A 22,064-nucleotide genomic window follows, 5' to 3' on the forward strand; every position below is an offset into this window, starting at 1 on the left:
TTGAGAGCGGAGAAACTGATGCAATTGTGAAAAAACACTTAACATAAATAGGAAGCAGCATACATAATGTGAAACCACCTTTCGAAACACTCTATTAGCATATAAATATAATAATGAGAAAACTGGTGCTAAAGGAATAAAATCTGGTTACAGAGGATGATCTTAATGGGCACATTCCACAGTTATTCTGGTAGCCTACCATATTCATCATCATCATCATCTGATAAAGCCAGGTTAAAATTAAATAAATAAATGGCAAATGTATTTTTCTGTCATATATATATATATATATATATATATATATATATATATATATATATATATATATATATATGGAAGATACACTTCTGTAGCTGTCAACTGGGGTTATATAAGAACATACGCTTCCACTGGCAGTGGCAATTTGATTGAAATTCTTTTGGGTATTATATTTTTTATCATCAATAAACACTAAAAGTAACTGTTATTGTTATTTATCGAGCATCCATTTTATCATATACAATGATATAGTAATTGTCATGTTACATTATACGAGTTTGTGATTAAACAGTAAATTAATAACATAGACCTACAGTGGTAAAACATATATAAATATATATCTTGTGCAGTGTATAGTAAAGAATAACAAAACAAACAATAATTAATTACTTATAGTGCATATTATTTTCATGCATTTGTTTTTTCAGATTTGACTTATCATTATCACTGATCACTATAGTAGAGAATAACAGAACAAACAATAGTTAATTAATTATAGTGTGTACAGGTAGACTATTTTCATACAATTGTTAAAATATGAATGACCATTATCATTGACCACTATGTCACAATGTTCTGAAAATTCATGTACTCTGTATCACTGTAAAAACATTCTCTTAATAAAATTTTTGAAGCTCATTTTTAAAAATGTTCAACTTTTCTATCTTTTTGATGCTTAAGGGAAGAGCACTAAGAAGGATTTTGGGGTGATATATTGCACTTTTGTGATATTGGGCTGTTTTGTGTGTTTCTCTGTGGGAATCATTCCTGTGTCTTGTTGGGTAGTCATGGTACTCACTATTTCAAGAAGAAAATTGGGGGTGAGATTTGAAAAAGCAGATACTTTCATAGATATATAAAGATGAAAGCGGCATTATTTGAAATTCTTTGAAAATTTCCTTGCAGGGCTCTCTTGGTGCAGCCCCTTTCATTATTCTTAATGCTCATTTTTGAATAATGAATGACCGGTTTGCCAGACTTGAATTAACCCAAAATAAGACACCATACCGCAATAGACTATGCATAAGAGCATAATAAGCACATATTACTGTTTTTTCACTGCAGCAGTTTTTCAGTATTCTGAGTATGTAGCAGCATTTACTTAGCTTTTTATTGAGCATTTAAGTGTGTGGACGGGGGAGGGGGGAGGGAGGGAGGCTCTGTAGATAATTCAGAGAAATTTGTATAGTGGTCCATACATGTGAATTATTAATACAGTAATATCTCAACCTCCCCCCCCCCCCCCCCCCCAAGAACCACGGGTAGTGGGATGGGCTGCATGCCTCAGTGATACAGATAGCCATATGCAAGTGCAACCACAATGGAGGGGTATGTGCTGAGAAGGCTGACAAATGTGTGGTTTCTGAAGAGGGACAGCAGCCTTTTTAGTAGTTGCCATGGCAACAGTCTGAATGATTGACTGAACTGGTATTGTAACATCAACCAAAATGGCATTGCTGTGCTGGCACTGTGAACAGCTGAAAGCAATGGGAAACTACAGCCATAATTTTTCCCGAAGGCAGGCAGCTCTACTGTATGCATAAACGATTATGACATCTTGTTTGGTAAAATATTCCACAGATAAAACAGTCACCCATTCAAACCTCTGGGTGGGAACTAATCAGTAGGATGTCATCATGGGAAATAAAACTGGCATTCTACAAATTGGAGAATGGAGTGTTATATCCCTTAATCATGCAGGTAGGTTATAAAATTTAAAATGGGAAATGATTAGATTGAAATCAAATACAGTGTGCATTATTGAAGTCCAGTGGCAGGATGGAAAGGGCTTCTGATCAGGTGAATACAGGGTTATAGACACAAAATCAAATACGGGTAGTGCAGGAGTACATTTAATAATGAATCAGAAAATAGGAATGCAGATAAGTTACTATGAACAGCACAGTGAATGCATCATTGTAGCAAAGATGCACATGAAGCCAACACCTACCACAGCAGTACACATTTATATGCCAACTAGCTCCGCAGATGATAATGAGATTGAAGCAATGTATGATGATATGAAATACACTCCTGGAAATGGAAAAAAGAACACATTGACACCGGTGTGTCAGACCCACCACACTTGCTCCGGACACTGCGAGAGGGCTGTACAAGCAATGATCACACGCACGGCACAGCGGACACACCAGGAACCGCGGTGTTGGCCGTCGAATGGCGCTAGCTGCGCAGAATTTGTGCACCGCCGCCGTCGGTGTCAGCCAGTTTGCCGTGGCATACGGAGCTCCATCGCAGTCTTTAACTCTGGTAGCATGCCGCGACAGTGTGGACGTGAACCGTACGTGCAGTTGACGGACTTTGAGCGAGGGCGTATAGTGGGCATGCGGGAGGCCGGGTGGACGTACCGCCGAATTGCTCAACACGTGGGGCGTGAGGTCTCCACAGTACATCGATGTTGTCGCCAGTGGTCGGCGGAAGGTGCACGTGCCAGTCGACCTGGGACCGGACCGCAGCGACGCACGGATGCACGCCAAGACCGTAGGATCCTACGCAGTGCCGTAGCGGACCGCACCGCCACGCCACTTCCCAGCAAATTAGAGACACAGTTGCTCCTGGGGTATCGGCGAAGACCATTCGCCACTGTCTCCATGAAGCTGGGCTACGGTCCCGCACACCATTAGGCCGTCTTCCGCTCACGCGCCAACATCATGCAGCCCGCCTCCAGTGGTGTCGCGACAGGCGTGAATGGAGGGACGAATGGAGACGTGTCGTCTTCAGCGATGAGACTCGCTTCTGCCTTGGTGCCAATGATGGTCGTATGCATGTTTGGCGCCGTGCAGGTGAGCGCCACAATCAGGACTGCATACGACCGAGGCACACAGGGCCAACACCCGGCATCATGGTGTGGGGAGCGATCTCCTACACTGGCCGTACACCTCTGGTGATCGTCGAGGGACACTGAATAGTGCACGGTACATCCAAACCGTCATCGAACCCATCGTTCTACCATTCCTAGACCGGCAAGGGAACTTGCTGTTCCAACAGGACAATGCACGTCCGCATGTATCCCGTGCCACCCAACGTGCTCTAAAAGGTGTAAGTCAACTACCCTGGCCAGCAAGATCTCCGGATCTGTCCCCCATTGAGCATGTTTGGGGCTGGGTGAAGCGTCGTCTCACGCGGTCTGCACGTCCAGCACGAACGCTGGTTCAACTGAGGCGCCAGGTGGAAATGGCATGGCAAGCCGTTCCACAGGACTACATCCAGCATCTCTACGATCGTCTCCATGGGAGAATAGCAGCCTGCATTGCTGCGAAAGGTGCATATACACTGTACTAGTGCCAACATTGTGCATGCTCTGTTGCCTGTGTCTATGTGCCTGTGGTTCTGTCAGTGTGATCATGTGATGTATCTGACCCCAGGAATGTGTCAATAAAGTTTCCCCTTCCTGGGACAATGAATTCACGGTGTTCTTATTTCAATTTCCAGGAGTGTAAATTATTCAGATAGTTAAGAGAGATGAAAATTTAATTGTGATAGGGGACTGGAATTTGATAGTAGGAAAAACACAAGACGGAAACATAGTAAGTGAATATGGACTGGGGAAGCTGCCTGGTAGAATTTTGCACAGAGCATAATTTAATCACTGCTAACACTTGGTTTAAGAATTTTGACAGAAGGTTGTATATGAGAAAGAGATCTGGAGACACTAGGGGGTTTTAGATTGATTATACAGGGTGATTCATGAAGATATGCAAATATTTTAATATGTTATTCTACAAGTAAAACTAAAGGAAAAAAGTTCATATAAACATAGGTCCAAAAATGTTTAGTTGCAGAGTTACGGTTGATAAAAGATTTTGCCTGAAATTTAGCAACTTCACTAATGTGAAGCCATTGCAAAACTGTACGAGGTTAAAGTAAAGCATGATTTCCATTTATTTTGTTGTTATTGGTCTGGTGAATCGAATAAAACATGTCCCAGACGTGAATCTGCAATAGTTTTCCTGAACATCCAGAGAAGCAAAGATTATTATACAAGTAATTTTTTTTACTTTCCATTAAGAATGTAGAAACATTTATGTCATTGTTGGCAACCATTACTGAGTTGTTTCTGCCATTTCCTCACCTTGAAATGAGTTAGTTTCTGTGTTGTTCAGTGAAAGGACATAATAAAAACAGTGTATTTAAATGAAAGCACATAGTAACTGTTGTAGTTTGTAGATTATTTATGAAATAGGTATGCCTTTCAAATTTACAACAGACAAATATGCCGATATGGTGTTTATTTATGGCAAATGTGGCAGTAATGCTATGGCTGCAGTTAACGAAATTTCAAATTTACAACAGATGAATACGCCGATATGGTGTTTATTTATGGCAAATGTTGGGTTAATGCTACAGCTGCAGTTAATGAATATCGTGTATGTTATCCAACTCAGAGGATTCCGAATGCACGCACCATTAGTGGAGTATTTTGAATGTTATGGGAGACAGGTTCTCTACCTAGCGTTCAAAATCAGTATGAGCACTTGATAAGTGAAGACGATGATGAGGATATTATAGATGCTGTTCAACGTAGCCCACATACCACATACATGACATACCTCTCAATGATTAGGCATTTCACAATCTAATATATGGCATACACTGAAGTACAATAATATGTATTCTTACCATAAACAAAAAGTGCATCATTTACATCTGGGAGATCCTGTCCTTCACTTGGAGTTGTGCAACTGGTTAAATACAAATCAGCAGTTACACAAATACATTTTTATTTACTCATGAGGCACAGTTTACTTGAGATGGTATAAACAGTTTACATAATGAGCATGTACGGTCTGAAGCAAATCCACAACACAATTTCCAGCAGCGATTTAGCATAAATGTGTGATGTGGTATAACCAACACACACTTTACTGGACCATTCGCTTCCCCTGGACGTCTAACTAGTGAGACATACTTACAATTCCTTCAAGAAGAAATGCCTCGTTTGCTAAAAGATGTCCACTTATGCGGTTGCAAATTTATTTTCAACATGATGGCACACCTCCACATTCCACCAATGCCATTGCTGCACATTTAAATGAACATTTTCCCCAGAAATGGATTGGTCATGGTGCTACATGTCTCTGGCCACCCAGATTGCCCAATTTAACACCATTTATGAGGACAAAGTCAATACACATGAGGCATTACTAGCTCGCGTTATGAATACAGTAGACAAAATTAAGAACAATCGTGTGACACTTTTATTGTGAATGTATTGTGAAATTGTATGTACACTATACAACTTCTGTAACACTGAGCTTTGTTTTTTCTGGTTTAACATGAATTCACGTGTGAAATGGTATTAATAAAAGTAGATTATCTGACACATTCATACAATTTCAGATAACATGATTATCACCATTTTTCCAAAATTAAAATTCTGTACAACCTCTGTTGAGAACTTTATGAAATTGTGTGGAATTTAAAAAACAAACTGGGCCAAGTAGTTAATAAATTAAAACTTTTATGAAATTACTTCTTTGCTTCTCTGGATGTTCTGGAAAACTACTGCAGATACATGTTTGGGACATGTTTTGTTAGATTCACCAGATCAATAACAATAAAATAAATGGAAATCGTGCTTTACATTAATGTCGTACAGTTTTGCGATAGCTTCATATTAGCAAAGTTGCTTAATTTCAGGCAAAATCTTTTATTAGCCGTAAGTCAATAACTAAATATTTGTAGACCTATGTCTATATGAACTTTTGTCTTTAGTTTTACTTGTAGAATACCATTAAAATATTTTCATATCTTCATGAATCACCCTGTATAAAGGCAAGACAGAGGTTTTGGAACCAGATTTTACACTGTAAGACATTTTCAGGAGCAAATGTGGGCTCTGGACACAATTTATTGGTTATGAACTGCCCTAAACTAGGAAAAATAGCAAAAAGGTAGGAAATTAAGGACATGGAACCTGGATACGTTGAAAGAACTAGAGGTTGTTGAGGGTTTCAGAGAGAGCATTAGGCAATCAATGATTGACTGGAACAGGGGAAAGGAATACAGCTTGGAGAGATGAGATAGTGAAGGCAGCAGAGGGTGAAATAGGTAAAACGGCAAAGACTAGCAGAAATCCTTGGATAACATGGGATATATTAAATTTAACTAATGAAAGGAGAAAATATAAAAATGCAGCAAATGAAGCATGTGAAAGGGAATACAAACTTCTAAAAAATGAGACTGGCGGTAAGTGCAAAATGGCTAAGCCAGAATGGCTAGAGGACAAATGTAATGATTTAGAGGCATACTTCACAAGGGGAAAGATAGATACCACCTACAGGAAAATTAAAAAGATCTTCAGAGAAAAGAGATGCAGCTATATGAATATCAAGAGCTCAGATGGAAAGCCAGTCCTAAGCAAATATGGGAAAGCTGAAAGATGGATGGAGTATATGGAGGGAGATGAACTTGAAGGCAATATTGCATAAATGGAATAGGATGCAGATGAACATGAAAAGGGAGATATGTTACTGCATGGTGAATCTGACAAAGCACTGAAAGACGTTAGTTGAAACAAGGCCCCAGAGTACGCAACATTCCATCATAACTGCTGATAGCCTTGGGAGAGTTATCCATGAGAAAACTCTTCCATCTGGTGTGCAAAATGTATGAGGCAGGTGTGAAATACCACCAAACTTCAAGAAGAATGTAATAATTACAGTTCAAAAGAAAGCAAAGTAGGTACTGACAGGTGTGAATATTACCGAACTATCAGTTTAATAAGTCATGGTTGCAAAATACTAACACAAATTATTTGCAAAAGAATGGGAAAACTAGTAGAAGCCAACTTCTGGGAAGATCAGTTTGGATTCTGCAGAAATGTAGGGCAACACTAACCCTAGGAAGGCAAACCTACTTTTATAGCAGTTGTGTACTCAGAGAAAGTTTTTGACAATGTTGACTGGAATACTTTCTTTGCAATTCTGAAGGTAGCAGGGGTAAAATACAGGAAGTGAAAGGCTATTTACAACTTGTACAGAAACCAGACGGCAGTTATAAGAGTCAGCGGCATAAGACAAAAGCAGTGGTTGAGATGGGTGTGAGACAGTGTTGTAACCTATCCTCAACATAAAGTACAGGGAGAAGAAACAAAAACTTTGAGGTTTGGTAAAGATACTGCAATTTTGTAAGACACAGCAGAGAACATGGAAGAGCAGTTGAACAGAATGGACAATATCTTGAATGGGAGATATAAGATGAACATCGGCAAAAGCAAAACAAGGATAACAGAATGTAGTTGAATTAAATTAGATGATGCTGAGGGAATTAGATTAGGAAATGAGACACTTAAAGTAGTAGATGAGCTTTGTTACTTGGGCAGCAAAATAACTAAGGATGGCTGAAGCAGAAAAGATAAAAAATGTAAACTGGTAATGGCAAGAAGAGCATTTCTGAAGAAGTGTAATCAGTGAATATAGATTTAAGTGTTAGGGAGTCTTTTCTGATAGTATTTAGATGGAGTGTAGCCATGTATGAAAGTGAAACACAGACAATAGACAGTTTAGACAAGAAGAGAACAGAAGCTTCTGATAGAAGAATGCCACAGATTAGATGGGTGGATCGCATAACAAATGAGTAGCTACTGAACAGAATTGGGGAGAAAAGAAATTTGTAGCACAACCTGACTAGAAGAAGGTATCAGTTGATAGGACACATTCTGAGAAATCAAGGGATCACCAATTTAGTGTTGGAGGGAAGGGTGGAGGGTAAAAATTGTAGATGGAGACCAAGAGATGAATTCAGTGAGTAGATTCAGAAAGATGTAAGTTGCAGTAGTTATTGGGAGATCAAAAGGTGTGCACAAGACGGAGTAGCATGGAGAGCAGTATCAAACCTGTCTTCAGACTGAAGACCACAACAACAATACATCTCCAACAGAGTGAAAACTTCAAGCATGTCGAAATTATGACATTTCAAGTTACATTCAAATTTGTTCTGTGGCCTTTTTAACAAGAAAACGTTGACTTTAAACAGAAACATTGGAAGGGGACAGCTGCAATATCAGGGTGCATACGCAGACAAGAAAAGAAAGTCCCAGATTTTCTCGGTTAAAAATACATTTTCTCCCGTGTGAAAATACACTTCTTCCGTGTTAAGTGACAGTATACTTTTCCTCAGAACAGTAAAACTTATCAGTCCTTTGAACATTGAATAGTTATGGTTTTATATACCGCTGTAGAATTTCCCGGTCCATTAGAAAACCAAACGCAGTTAAAAAAAAAAAAGGGGAAGATCTTTGAGGTACAACGACATGTACGCTGCATATTTTCATATTAGAAAAGTATAAATTTGACTTTCACCAAACACGACATGTTACTTTCCAAAGCATTGAAATCGAGTTGCGATGCGCTTTTGTAAGCTACTTATAGCTCATGTCACATGATCTCGCCAGCCAATGACAGTGGATATTCAGAGCATAGGACACGTGATGTCGTCAGCCAATAGCAATATCACTGTTAAGTAGCGTGTATACACAAATTGGAAAAGTTAATGGTTTAAATTAATATAAATAGTGATGCTACAAGAAAAGAAAAGCTTTTGCATATAATACTAGTCTTGAAGATTAATAAGCTGCGAGAGAAGCTAAGCTTTCACATATAATATTGATCTTTTTTGTGCGTGTTACACTTTAAGATATATATCACACAAATGTGACAGTAAAATTTTTAATAACAACATAAATGTCTGATCATCTGGGCTCGAAATTATTCTAAATGGTCATCCTCAAAGAGTTGATTTTTAAATGAGAGGCAAACACTCTGTGATTTAAGAAATTCATTGTACATTCACACACATAGTTCAGTTTGCACAAAAGAAAATTTACTTTGAAAGTAACACTTTTCAAACAACCATTCGCAATATTTTCCTGCAACCTGTACATGTAAAACATTAAAAGATCTTACATTATAAAAGAAACAAGACTTCAGGGGTACTCAAAGAGCATTGGAATTTCGTGAACCATAATAAAATGCATAATTTGGCTTACAGTGCACATTCGTATGTAAATTTTCTTGCAGAACCAGTACTGTATTATCTCATGTTTGGTTCTTTATTATGGCATAATGACATACGTGATAGAAGATGAAAAGATGCACTTTTGAAATGCAGCAGTGTGGAATTAAACACTTTGTTTCAAATAAATTGACTGCCTCAGCGGAAAAGATTAATAAAAGCCAAATTTATTTAGCAAACCAAAAAAAAAACTTCATTGTTCTGCAAGGCAATTAATGCTTGACTGTCAGAAAGGTAGAAATAAAATCTGAAACTAATAACAATTTTAGCGTTCCGTAATTATGTGAATGTATTTTAATACACTTGACAGCTCCCAGCGACAGAAATTTGTTTTGTTTTCACTTGACATGAGATCAATAAATGAAGAGGAAACAGCAAAATCACTAAACGTAAACACGAGTCATATAACGACTATCCACCTCCTCACTACAACACAGACTGCTCTGTGCATCAGCACCTGGTCAACGAGAATTCCGAACCGCGGCAATCCTAGACAGTGGTTCCCCGACCCCCACCCCTTCCTCCCTCGAGCGTATGCGGTAGAACGCAAAAAAAAAGTAATCGACTTTTCAAAAATATGTTCAGTTTGTAGTGCACATATTTCTGAATATTTGATATATAAAACATGTGTTCGAGGAAATGTAAGACATGTTATTTGGTCTTATGTGCACCAAAGTGCAGTGCCACACCTCTTCACACAGCATTCTTCTATTACATGTCATTGTATTTTGCTCTGTGGAATTCAAACGTATAATATTTCGTAATGGATGACATCAAACTGTATTCAGGACAGTGGAAATTAAAATATCCTTTGGTTTCTCTCCTGCTCCCAGTTGGCCAGTTTGACATCCAGTCCATCTTTATTGCTTCAATCCTTAAGTCCTAGCATTTTTTTCTCTCTAACCTTGCTACAACTTTACATGGTGTCTTCAGCGAAAGGATCTATTACCTCTTCAAACTTCATCAAACATTTTGCCACATGAGAAAACGAAATGTCACTGTCTAATACTGAAAAAGCTGTTAATACAAATAGTACCCAAGACTGATGTGGTTTCTCTACATGATTATGTGTATTTTGTCACTGTCTGCTAGATAAAACAAAATAGGCCTGTCTAATATTGCAGCAATTGTAACACACACTAAATAAACAGAATGTTTTAGCACAAATGGTCATATTTTTAAACACGACAGAGTACAATTCACTAAGTACCAATATCAAATGCCTATTAGGCCTACTACAAGCAAAAAGCATTATGTTAGGAAATAGTTTCACATTTCATTCGATGGTCCAGATTCTCAAGCATGAGATTGAAAAGTAGTTGTCCAAATTTTTATATAAATTTGGAATCATCGTATTCTTCCGTAATTTGTGGGATATCCCCTATTCTTCTCCTTCCTAGTTCTAATGATCAATCTTGTCATGTCACTAATTCTGTAACTATTCCTGCCAGTGTCAAAACTTATTATCCGCTTAATTTCACTAGCCCTGCCACAATCAATTGCTCAGTTATCCTGCGTTTATTTTCCGGTTAGGTGTTATTACGTGTTCGTACAACGCATTTTCCACGCTACTCCTAGAATAGAACTTAGGCAGATGTGACCAGGCCCTGTACTACTGGCCGTTACTAGTGTTGCGGTCTGGCCAAAATTTTCTATCAAAATTTCATTTCCTTGGACACATCGAGAAGATAATACATAATCTTTCTTACCTGTTATTCCTGTTAGTAGTTTATCTCCACTATGGTAGTCTGAATCTATTGATTTTGATGGTAATTATAACAACGCTGATCATCCGCAAACCCAATTACATAAACAAAGAGCAATTGACATTCACCTGTTCAGCTGTATTCCGCTCTGCTCATATAGCCCTACCCCTTCTGCCTGTAGGAAAATTTAATTCTAGATGCACTGGGGATTCCCCTGGCAGAGACATGGCATACACTATGCATGAATTTAAAAATCAACTTATGATCCATTCAGAAGCAAACTTAGAATATGTTCAGAAATGTTCAAAAACCAACAGGGCTGCGTTTCAAAATCATATGATAGACCAATGTGCACTGGATACTAGGCCCTTTGTGAAACAAGGCTTTTTCCTCAAGAATATGAATTCTTGCTGCCCGGGGCAGATACCCCCATTGAATCTGGCAGCTCATGTGCCAGAAAAATTTTTCCAGGTTGTATCTTGCTGCTACTGCTTATACAGCTAACAGCCACACTTCTGTAGCCAGAAGAGGAAGAAGGTACTACACAAGCGTGACTCAACTGCGCATTCGCAGTCACGCTCACCGGAGACAATTTATTGTTATGAAGCATTGCACAGTTTTCCTAAAGCCTTTGACACATTTTGCTGTTGGCAGACGTTTGTATGAGCACTGTGTTTTGTTGCTGTATATGGCGCATTTCCTTTGCAACTTAAATTTTATTTTCGTTTTTTTCCTCTTGTTCATGTTTTATTGCTGCAATATTACTCTGCAGTAGCGTGATACAGTAATATCCTTTGTTAGAGTATTGCTTCTTAACAATCAAAACTACAAAAATTTAACTGAAAACTAAAACAAAACAAAAAACTCTCGGAATTATAAAAAATTCCCGGGTTTTCCCCAGTTTTCTCTCGGATGAAAAAAATTCCAGGTTTTTCCCGGATCTCCCGGTTGTCTCGAGTTGTATACACCCTGAATATAAAATACGAATGGAGAAGATGCAAATGAAAAATGAAGCTGAAACAGTCTTTATTTCCTATATTACCGATAGATTAATCTTGAGATTTGTCCAGCTCTACGTTTTATCTACATCCTGAAATACAGTCATACCTGTTCTAGACAATAAGAAAGCACACTTCTCACTTATGCTACCTCTCTGTACAACACATATCCAAGTACAATGGCTCTTTGTTGTCATATTTTCCTTACTAGTTCAACCCCCTTGCTGCAGCGCACCCCTATCCCCATTAAAATAAAAAGACTGATAAATATAGTTAAGCATAAGCACTGTCACCACCAATGTTAATTTTTTTCAAAGTGCATTTGTTCTAATCCCAGTTCAGACTCATCATCACTAGCTTTGTAATATGGGCTCATACTAAACAAGGCCTCTTTCATTTTTTAAATGCCATGTAGTTTCTCCTAACAAACCAAATTTTTATATATACTATGTTATATTGCTTGAATTGTGTGTGGATTAACTTTACACCTATGTAAACATTATAACTATTGGAAAATAAAATACACTTGTGGTGACAGTTGCCACTGTTTCCTAGTCAAGCAATGTTCTGTATTAGCAGCAATGACTTGGTCATTGACTGAATTGGCATAACAGTAAAACATTGTTACTTTTCTTAGCAGGGAGAAATGCTGCACATATAGGACAGCAACTGTGGCTGAAAGGGAAACCATTTGTCTATGGCCATAAAAGATTAATAGTTTGCAATCCATTACTAATCAAGCTATTTAAATTAATTTTTTCACTTGATGAGCATTGAGTTACCAATAAAGATTGTGATATCACATATTACTTAAAGCTTCTGTACAAGCACAGATTTGAAACTAAATTGAGTTAGTTCTTAGCAAGTGTTTACATGACTATGTTTTACATAGCAATTCATCCATTAAAGCAGTGGCTGAACTGTGATAAATGTCAGACAACTTTATACTAAAAGTTTGTGACTGAATACAGGATTTATTTATAAGTGAATAATTTCATGAAATGAATCAACTAACTTACGTATTTTTCTGCTGAGTACACCATGCTTCAGGGAAACATATGGCCACTATGTGGCGTTGCGACATATGAAACAATTATTTCCATGTTTTTCCTTCAGAACTTACCAGTCTGTTTAATTACTGGATATATACAAAAGTGTTACTTACTTGTTTACTTCAGAAAATTGAATCAGGATCCCACAACCAATTTCTTAAACATTATCAATAACACAATTCCTCTTAATGAGTAGCAATTAGTGATTATACAAAAACTGCTATAAAAATTATGAAAATACCTGAAATTGAGTCAGCATCAAAACAACTGCCATCTTGTCCAATTTCAGCTCGAACCTGCTGTGATAACCTTGCAGTTCCACTTCTGGATACACCACAAAGTTGGCTGCTAGACTGAAATAATAATAACAAGGAATACTTGACAATCAGTCCCAAAATTACTTTAATAAGCATACAGAGTTAATAACTATCTTTATGGAGTACAGAAAGATTGAACGGTACATAATAGAGGCAACTGAGGAGTTAGTGACTTTCAAATAAAGGAAAACACGTGTGATGTCCTTAGGTTAGTTAGGTTTAAGTAGTTCTAAGTTCTAGGGGACTGATGACTGTAGCTGTTAAGTCCCATAGTGTTCAGAGCCATTTTTGAAAACACGTGACTAATGTTGAATTATTTCTCAATGACATTTCCTTTTCGCTTGTTGGGCTTTTTTCCTAAGATCTCTTCACTGAACATGAATTTTCTTTCAGTATACAAAGAGAGTGTAGTTGCAAAAGGGGAAATTTGAAGAATGTACTGGATGAAATAGCAGTTCCTATCATGAATTACAACCCTGACCAAGGCAACTGAGGATGCATCGTCCTGGTGTCAGTAATAGAGCATCATTCACTTTCTACAATGTCCCTACTTTTCATCAGTTCCTTGTGAAATTTACCCAACAAACTGATATTAGTATGAGTCTGCAGAAATTTTCCCTGTTCCAGATAGATAGGATATACAGGGTGACAATTATTGAACTATATGGGGAAAAAAACATAATTAGTTACAAACTATGGTGTGCACTCTCTTTATTCAACATGTAAATGTCACTACAGATATTCAGTTTTAGGTTATGACATGTTCGATATGCCTGTCATCATTGGCGATGATGTGGTGCACACAAATAGCGAAATTCTGCATGACCTGCTGAAGTGTCACAATGGCGATACCATTAATGACCTCCTGAATTGCTGTTCGCAGCTCAGCAATGGTTTTGGGGTTACTGCTGTACATCTTGTCTTTAATACAGATCCACAAAAAGGAGTCACATGTGTTCAGATCCGGGAAATAAGGCAGCCAATTGAGGCCCATGCCAATAACCTCTTGGTACCCCAGATCCAGAATGCAGTCCCCAAAGAGCTCCTCTAGGACATCAAACACTCTCCAGAGTCAATGGTGTTGAGCTCCATCTTGCATGAACCACATCTTGTCGAACTCAGTGTCACACTGGATAATGGGGATGAAATCGTCTTCCAAAACCTTCACATACCATTCAGTAGTCACCGTTTCATCAAGGAATATCGCATCGATTATTCCATGACTGGACACTGCCCACCACACAGTCACTCGTCAAGGGTGAAGAGACTTCTCAATCATTAAATGTGGATTCTCAGTCCCATAAATGTGCAAATTTTGCTTACTGACGAACCCATCCAAATAAAACTGGGCTTCATTGCTAAACTAAGCCATACTAATTCCCATCACTCAAAGTGCTGTTTGAACATTCTAATGCAAACCGTTCAGAAGTTATAATGATTTTATTTCATATAGTTCAATAATTGTCACATTGTATCAGTCTATGTAAATAAAAGATATGTGGCACAATTTTCTAAGGTCAAAGAGCATTTCTCATCCTCTTTAAAGAAAGTTTGCTGGGGGAACTGCATTTGTTTGACTCAGCTCCACAAGTGGTGAGAGCCTCCTTGCTGCAAGATTCCTGTAATACAATGACTCTGTAAGGAAATACACTTCTATTTCTCAAAATGAAAATACAGTGAGGAACTTTCTTTGTCATCTGACAAAAACGAAGACAAATAAGAGACTCTGTGAACTACATCAGCGAAATTGTTGCAACATGGATGTCATTCAAAATGACAAGCAAAAGCTATGTTATACGCTTTTGAAAATTATTCCTGATTAATTACAGGGATATCCTAAAGCATGATGTTGTATGTTTACAAGTTTCTCTTGTTTACTACCAGATTTACACTGTGTTCATGGGCAAGGCCATTCAAAATGGAGCTGGATGCTCAACAAAAACAATTTTTTGCGCCTTATACAAAAAAAACTGTGTCGTAATCAACGGGGAAGATTTTGGGCAAATGTCCAAACAAGGGTGTTAACCTCATCTCCACCTAATTACTATTCTGAAATATTACTGCACAGCTTCCTCTGCCGTTTCCTAATTACACACAAAGTTACAATACCAATGACACTCTGCTGTTCCATAGGATACTATTTCTTTTCAGTTGCTTGAAAAATTTGGAACAGATGCATATATGATAAAGCATTTGTCAGCAGGAGTGGGTACTGTGTGTGAGCTATAATTTATTCAGTCTATTGTATAGTATTTAGGCAAGTGTTGGGAACGCTCAGTTCATTGTCTTAACTTTCATGACCTGCTCTTTGGAAAGGCAGTCCAGTTAGGGAAGTGCGACTTGTGGATACGAATACAGTAGCTTGCCATCAAAGGCTATTTACAACTTCAAACAAACAATAATAGAGAACAAATAATGTACCATGCTGTAAAACATATTTTCCCCTCTTTGCAAAATGTTGATGAATTCTGATAAATACAGCTGCTTTCAATGACCTGACTCTTTGTAAGTTTTATTATTATACAATAAGGTGATAAAAGTCATGGGATACCTCCTGACATCATATCAGACATCCTTTTGCCCAGCATAGTGCAAAAACTTAACATGACATAGACTCGACAAGTAACTGGAAGTCCCTTGCAGAAATATTATGCAAAGCTGCCTCTATAGCCATCCATAATTGCTGAAGTGTTACCAGTGCAGGATTTTTTGCATGTACTGACCTCTCAATTATGTTTCATAACTGTTCGATGGGATTCATGTTGGATGATTTAGGTGGCCAAATCATTCACTTCACCTGTCCAGTACATTCTTCAAACCAACTGCAAACAACTGTGGCCCGGAGATAGGGTGCACTGTCATCCATAAAAATTCCATCGTTGTTTGGCAACATGAAGCCCACGAATCAGTCCAAATTGTCTCGAAGTAGCTCAACATTACCATTTCCAGTGAATGATCGGTTCAGTTGACCAGAGGAGTCAATCCATTTTATGAAAACACAGCCCACACCATTATGGAGTCACCACCAACTTGCACAGAGCTTTATTGATAACTTGAGTCCATGGCTTTGTGGGGCCTGTGTCACACTTGAACCCTACCATCAGCTCTTACCAACTGAAATTGAGACTCTTTTGACCTGATCATGGTTTTTCAGTCACCTATGGTCCAACTGATATGGTCATGAGCCCAAGAGAGGCACTTTATGTAGTGTCGTGCTGTTAGGAAAGACACTTGCATCCGTTGTATGCCGTCATACCCCATTAACACCAAATTTCATAGTGCTGTCCCAATGGAAATGTTTGTCTTAGGTTCCACACTAATTTCTGTAGTTATTCCATGCAATGTTGCTTGTATGCTACGACTGTGCAAATGCTGCTGCTCTTGGTCATTAAGTTAAGGCTGTCGGTCACTGTGTTGTCCATGATGAGAGTTACTGCCTGAAATTTGGTATTCTTGGCACACTCTTGACAACGTGGATCTCAGAATATTGAATCTCTAATGATATCCAGAATGGAATGTCCCATGTACCTTCCTCCAACACCCATTCCACATTCAAAGTCTATTAATTTCTGTTGTGCGGCCATAATCATGTCAGATACCTTTTCACATGAATCATCTGAAAACACATGACAGCACCACCGATGAACTTCCTTGTGTACATGACACTGCAGCCATCTGTACATGTGCGGATCACTATCCCATGACTTTCATCATCTCAGTGTAGTTCCAAGGCATACATTTATCATTGGTTCTAATGAGAAGAAAGAGTAAGAAGAAATTTTAATATCTCACTACTGTAAAACATGAAGTAGGAAGAATAACAAACATAGCGTATTTTTTGGGACAACTGTCAGCATGTCTGACTGGTGCGATCTTATAAAATTAGCCAGTTGACATGGCTTTGTAACATTTGTAGTGAACAGTTGAAAGCAAGAGGAAACTGCAGCCATTATATTTCCTGAGGACATGCAGCTCTACTGTATGAAAAATCATGGAGAGCTGCATTAAACTAGTTTTCAACCTGGAGACCACTACACAGTTTAAACAGTAAATGCTGGTATCTCTGCAGTAAATGAAATAGAAAAATATTGGTATATGTCAGCAAGTAATGAAGCTGTTAAGCTACTATGATTCACACCACCTTTGGCAACTATCTACAAATGTCTGGAAGCTTTAAAAGTTTAGCAGTGTTGTACAAATCCAAAGTTCATGTTTCATCACTGATAAATATCAAATAGTTCCAATAAGCAGTGACTGAAGAATCCAGTAACATGGTTTAAAATTTGTTTTTTGTTCACAGATAAAGCGTTTTCCAATTCACAAACAAAGTATTCTCTATGGCATCACAGATTCATGCAGAACATGAAACGACAAAATTGAAGACGACTAAACCATTCACATGTGCTTACTTCACAAATGATTTAAATCCCAGCACGATGGCAGAAATTTTTCATCTTGTTATTTCAATGAATATGAAAGCATCATGTTTAACAATCTGATGTAAAACCCTAAGATGTTCTGGTCTTATATGAGCTTAGTAATTGGATCATAGTCATCCATTCAGTCACTCAGTGATCATTTTGGTACTTAAGCAGAGCTTAACAGATAGATAAAAATTCTGAATTCTGTCTACTGAAATTGTTTCATTGCATAAGATTATAACATGCTTCCTCTTTTTAATCAGCACATGAACACCAAATTACAGATGAGATAAGTGACCACAAAATCATTCAATACAGGAAAGAAGAGTGGACCTGATGGTATACATGTACAGGTTGTTTGACCATTATAGGTACAAATGAAAGGGGTGACTAGAAAACAAAGAAACAAGCCAATAAACACATATCTGAAAATCAGTGCTTTCCTCGATATATTACAACTTAGTACATGAACACATTATAGCACAGTCCCCTAAAATCCAAACCACAGAACTGCACTTGAGGACAAACACATTTCAACAAGTGTTCCACATGGTCATTATTCATGTGAAGGCAGGCTTCAGTGTGTCCCTCCATCAATGCCAGTACGTGTTCAAAAATCCCAGGTGTGTTCCAAATGCAGTGACAAACATCCATGATGTGTTCCCAGAATTCACTGACATTATAAACAGGGCTGGAATACATGAAAGCTTTTAAATATCATCATTTATAAAAAAAATAAAAAAATCCAATGGATTAAGTTTGGAGACCTGGGAGACCATGGTATTGGTGGGCCATGCCTGATTTATTTGTTGTCAAAATACTATATAGCAACACTTCGGTATCCTAAATGATGATACACACGAACGAGGGCAGCTTACCACTTTGTAATTTACACCTCACTTGCAGTGTTTCGAAATAAATGTAGCCCTAGGGATTAACATGTTGAAAAATGTCATGACTACACTTATGCATACACTGTGATGGGGAAACCACTGGCTTCCAGACCTCCATTTATTAGGACTATTTTCTTGTGTCACAGTCCCTCACTTGCGCCTTTCATTTGTACCCATAAAAGTCAAACACCCTATCTATTCCATACATATTATGTGTAAGAGCTTGCTTTCCTTCTCACTGCAGTTTATTGTAGGTTGCTGTATGAATGATTTATTTCAAGCAAAAGGAAAAAGGTGCAGGTCATTACCAGTTTCAAGAAGGGCCATTGGACAGGCATGGATAGTTGTGTGTTGATACTAGTAGCATCAGTCTATTATACAAATATGAAACTTATTTCATTCTCACATCTTAAGCCGCCAAGACCACAAAGCTCCTCTGTAGGATTCTGTGAACAGCAGTCTTGTGAAACTTGGCTCACTCTGATCATTCAGTAAGCAGTAAGGTAGGCATCCCAGAATTCATGCCATCTAACTTGACTTCTGGTAGGTATGTTATACAGTTCCACACTGTGGGATTAAAGAAGTGTCCGATTCTATCTGTCTTCTTTGACCCATGATGTCATCAATATGGCAACAATGGCTACTTCCAGCATATACAAAATGTCAATGGTACCACTACATACACGTCAATAAATGCGACCAAAAAATAAAAATGACAGAGTAACATCTCACTCCAAAAATAAAATGAAACTATTGGGACATCTGCAGAAAATTGGGGGTTTAGGGCAGGTACAAATTAAATATACAACAATACAAAAACACCACTCTGTCACAAAAAGAAATAACATAAAAAATTAGATTGCAGCATTCTGCTATCCCAACAAAACTACAGGAATTGGACATTTTCCTTAATCTACAGAGCTCAAACACAGCTACCAATACCACAAACATCCACAATCCCAAAAAGTGGACTCCGGCATTTCCCTTGACCTACATAGCACCACTGCAGCTATCGATACCAATCAAAAAAACTTCTACTCTGGCAGATCATACATAATGAGTCTCTCAGCACAGATCATTTAATACACAGGCTAATTTTACATAGTATTTTGTTATACAGAAAACATCATCCTGCCATGCCATGACACCATGGCATTACTAGGATGAACAGATATGTGTATTAACTTACAGTGATCAGTTTACATTTTAATATCATGATTCTAAAATAATATTAGAAGACACACATATGAAAAAACAATTCAGGTGTTATGTTTACTAATGGAATACAACCAGATGGTACTTTATGGCATCTGTAAGATGCTTTCCATGGCAAAAATACAGTAATATGTCTAAAATACTACACGAAGACGATATGAAGAATATTTGCTTTCTGGAGGACTCTCATTACAAGTCACTACCACATATTTAAACTCATTTATCTACTGAAATAATTTTGTATCACAATGTTAGTAGCACATTTTGATATTGTATTTCAAGGTTTCTCACGGACTAACCAACAAATACCATGTTCTCATTATTACAAATGTACAATACAGCACCGACAAACTGTCTGAAATAATAAATAACAGTCTGAAACATCAGCCTTATGTGTTAATTAGGTAAAGAACTGTACAAAGAAATTTTCATTTGGCTAGAATGCAGTGTAAGCATATGGTTTATATGTAGTAACAGTAATATATATCTGCTTTGGTTACATGATAAATTCTAAATCGAAACCACAATAAATGTTTTCGCTTTAATAAAAATGTAAAGAGTTGGATTTCTTGTCAGAACGTACTGCTAACTTACATCTTCATCTTCGAAGTTAAAAGCTTTTGCCCTGGCACTGGTTTCACTATCATTCCAGTAATCTTCATCTTCGATGCGTGTTGCCATTTCTGACGTAAACTTGGTTGGGTTGTTCACTTCCTTGTTGTGACAAGTATACTTGGTGCCGTCTGTTCAAAGTTCAGATCAATCAACAGTTTCCCACACAAACGATGGGTCTAGCCATTCTCTAACACAAGCTGCACTGCTTGTCATAGTAAGTTGTTGTACGTCATATCTGCATTACAAAACCCAACTACAATGACCGGTTGTCTATATGGCGTTGTACCACAACAAAAAAATATGTTCTTGTAGTTTCTAAAAAACAAGAAAGCGGATTCTACATGTAGTACTATGATAAAATGCAGATAATAGTTAGCAGTAGTGGAACAGCAATCACGAATAATATTGTTATTACGTTTCATGTATTATCTCAAACCAATCCAGCCGTACTGCAAAATCAAAATAAACAACTCTACACATATAATCAACACGAAACCACCCACTCACCAGCGATGTACTTTGTTTATATCTACGCCAAAGAGGTAGAAAACAAATCAGACCATCGCCAACGTAACAGAAATAAAGACAATCATTGGTCGGAATACTAGAAATTTAAGGCCGGTTCACACCCTATGATTTATCTGTGCAAATATCAAATCGTAGCGTGTGGATCGTCCTTTACTCTACTATTCATACATTTTCTGCAAGACACTGTGAAATACAAGACATATGGTACTTACCAGTATTCCAGATATTAGGACTTTCTTCCCGTTATATTCTTGTGCGCAGCGCGGGAAGAATAACTGCTACGATTCCCCGTCACGGCTATAGTTAGTCTTCTCTTGAGAACTGTAGGGTCTCACTAAATTATCAAGAACGCACTGCATATAAAATGCTGCCAACAGGTAGTTTACTGTATGTGAGGTGGGCATTTTTCAAAACGTGTTTGTTAGGCGACTCCTCACACAGTACAAGAGCTGCAGGAGACCACCAGTGATACAGAAGACCACAAAGTATTTGGTGTAAGATCCAAAGAAGTGACTCTCACAGATAATACTTTCAAAATAAAATCAACTGCCGAAGGATTCGGAACAAAATGACATAATTTGAAGCACTTCTAATGAAATGAAATGATCATATAGTACTAATAGGCGAGATTCCACCCGTGGAGTTACAAGTCTTTTCAGTTGACACCACATTGGGCGACTTGTATATCGATGATGATGAGGACAGTACAATACCCAGTCCCTAAGTGGAGAAAATTCACGACTCAGCCGGGAATCGAAACCGGGCCCGCTGCATGGCAGTCAGATGCGTTGACTACTTAGCTATGGGATGGTAGACGGAGGAAGAGGAGGCGAGGAGCTACTGCACGACGCATGGCGGAGGGTAACCTGTACCACTGCTAGTCATTTCCTTTCCTGTTCCACTCGCAAATAGAACAAGGGGAAAACGACTATCTACAGATACTAAAAAAAGTTTTGTATCACCTCAGTTGCGAGATTTCCGGCACCTGTACAGAAAACTTGAAACGAGATCAACATGAACATAATTTC

The 22,064-nt window shown here is 38.0% G+C and overlaps 1 protein-coding gene across 1 annotated transcript in view; it reads right to left on the reverse strand.

Annotated features, from left to right (window-relative positions):
• The window catches only part of LOC126298826 (spermatogenesis-defective protein 39 homolog), a 100,998-nt gene extending 79,959 nt beyond the window's left edge, over positions 1-21,039 (reverse strand). Inside the window, exons 1-3 of the mRNA XM_049990304.1 lie at positions 20,924-21,039; positions 20,488-20,823; positions 13,289-13,400 (exon numbers count right to left, since the gene is read on the reverse strand). Coding sequence (XP_049846261.1) covers positions 13,289-13,400; positions 20,488-20,574 — 199 coding nt within the window. The 5' untranslated portion in view covers positions 20,575-20,823; positions 20,924-21,039. The remainder of the gene's footprint in view (positions 1-13,288; positions 13,401-20,487; positions 20,824-20,923) is intronic.
• Positions 21,040-22,064: the final 1,025 nt, after the last annotated feature.

Source organism: Schistocerca gregaria, chromosome X (assembly GCF_023897955.1).
Source record: "Schistocerca gregaria isolate iqSchGreg1 chromosome X, iqSchGreg1.2, whole genome shotgun sequence".
Lineage (NCBI taxonomy): Eukaryota > Metazoa > Arthropoda > Insecta > Orthoptera > Acrididae > Schistocerca > Schistocerca gregaria.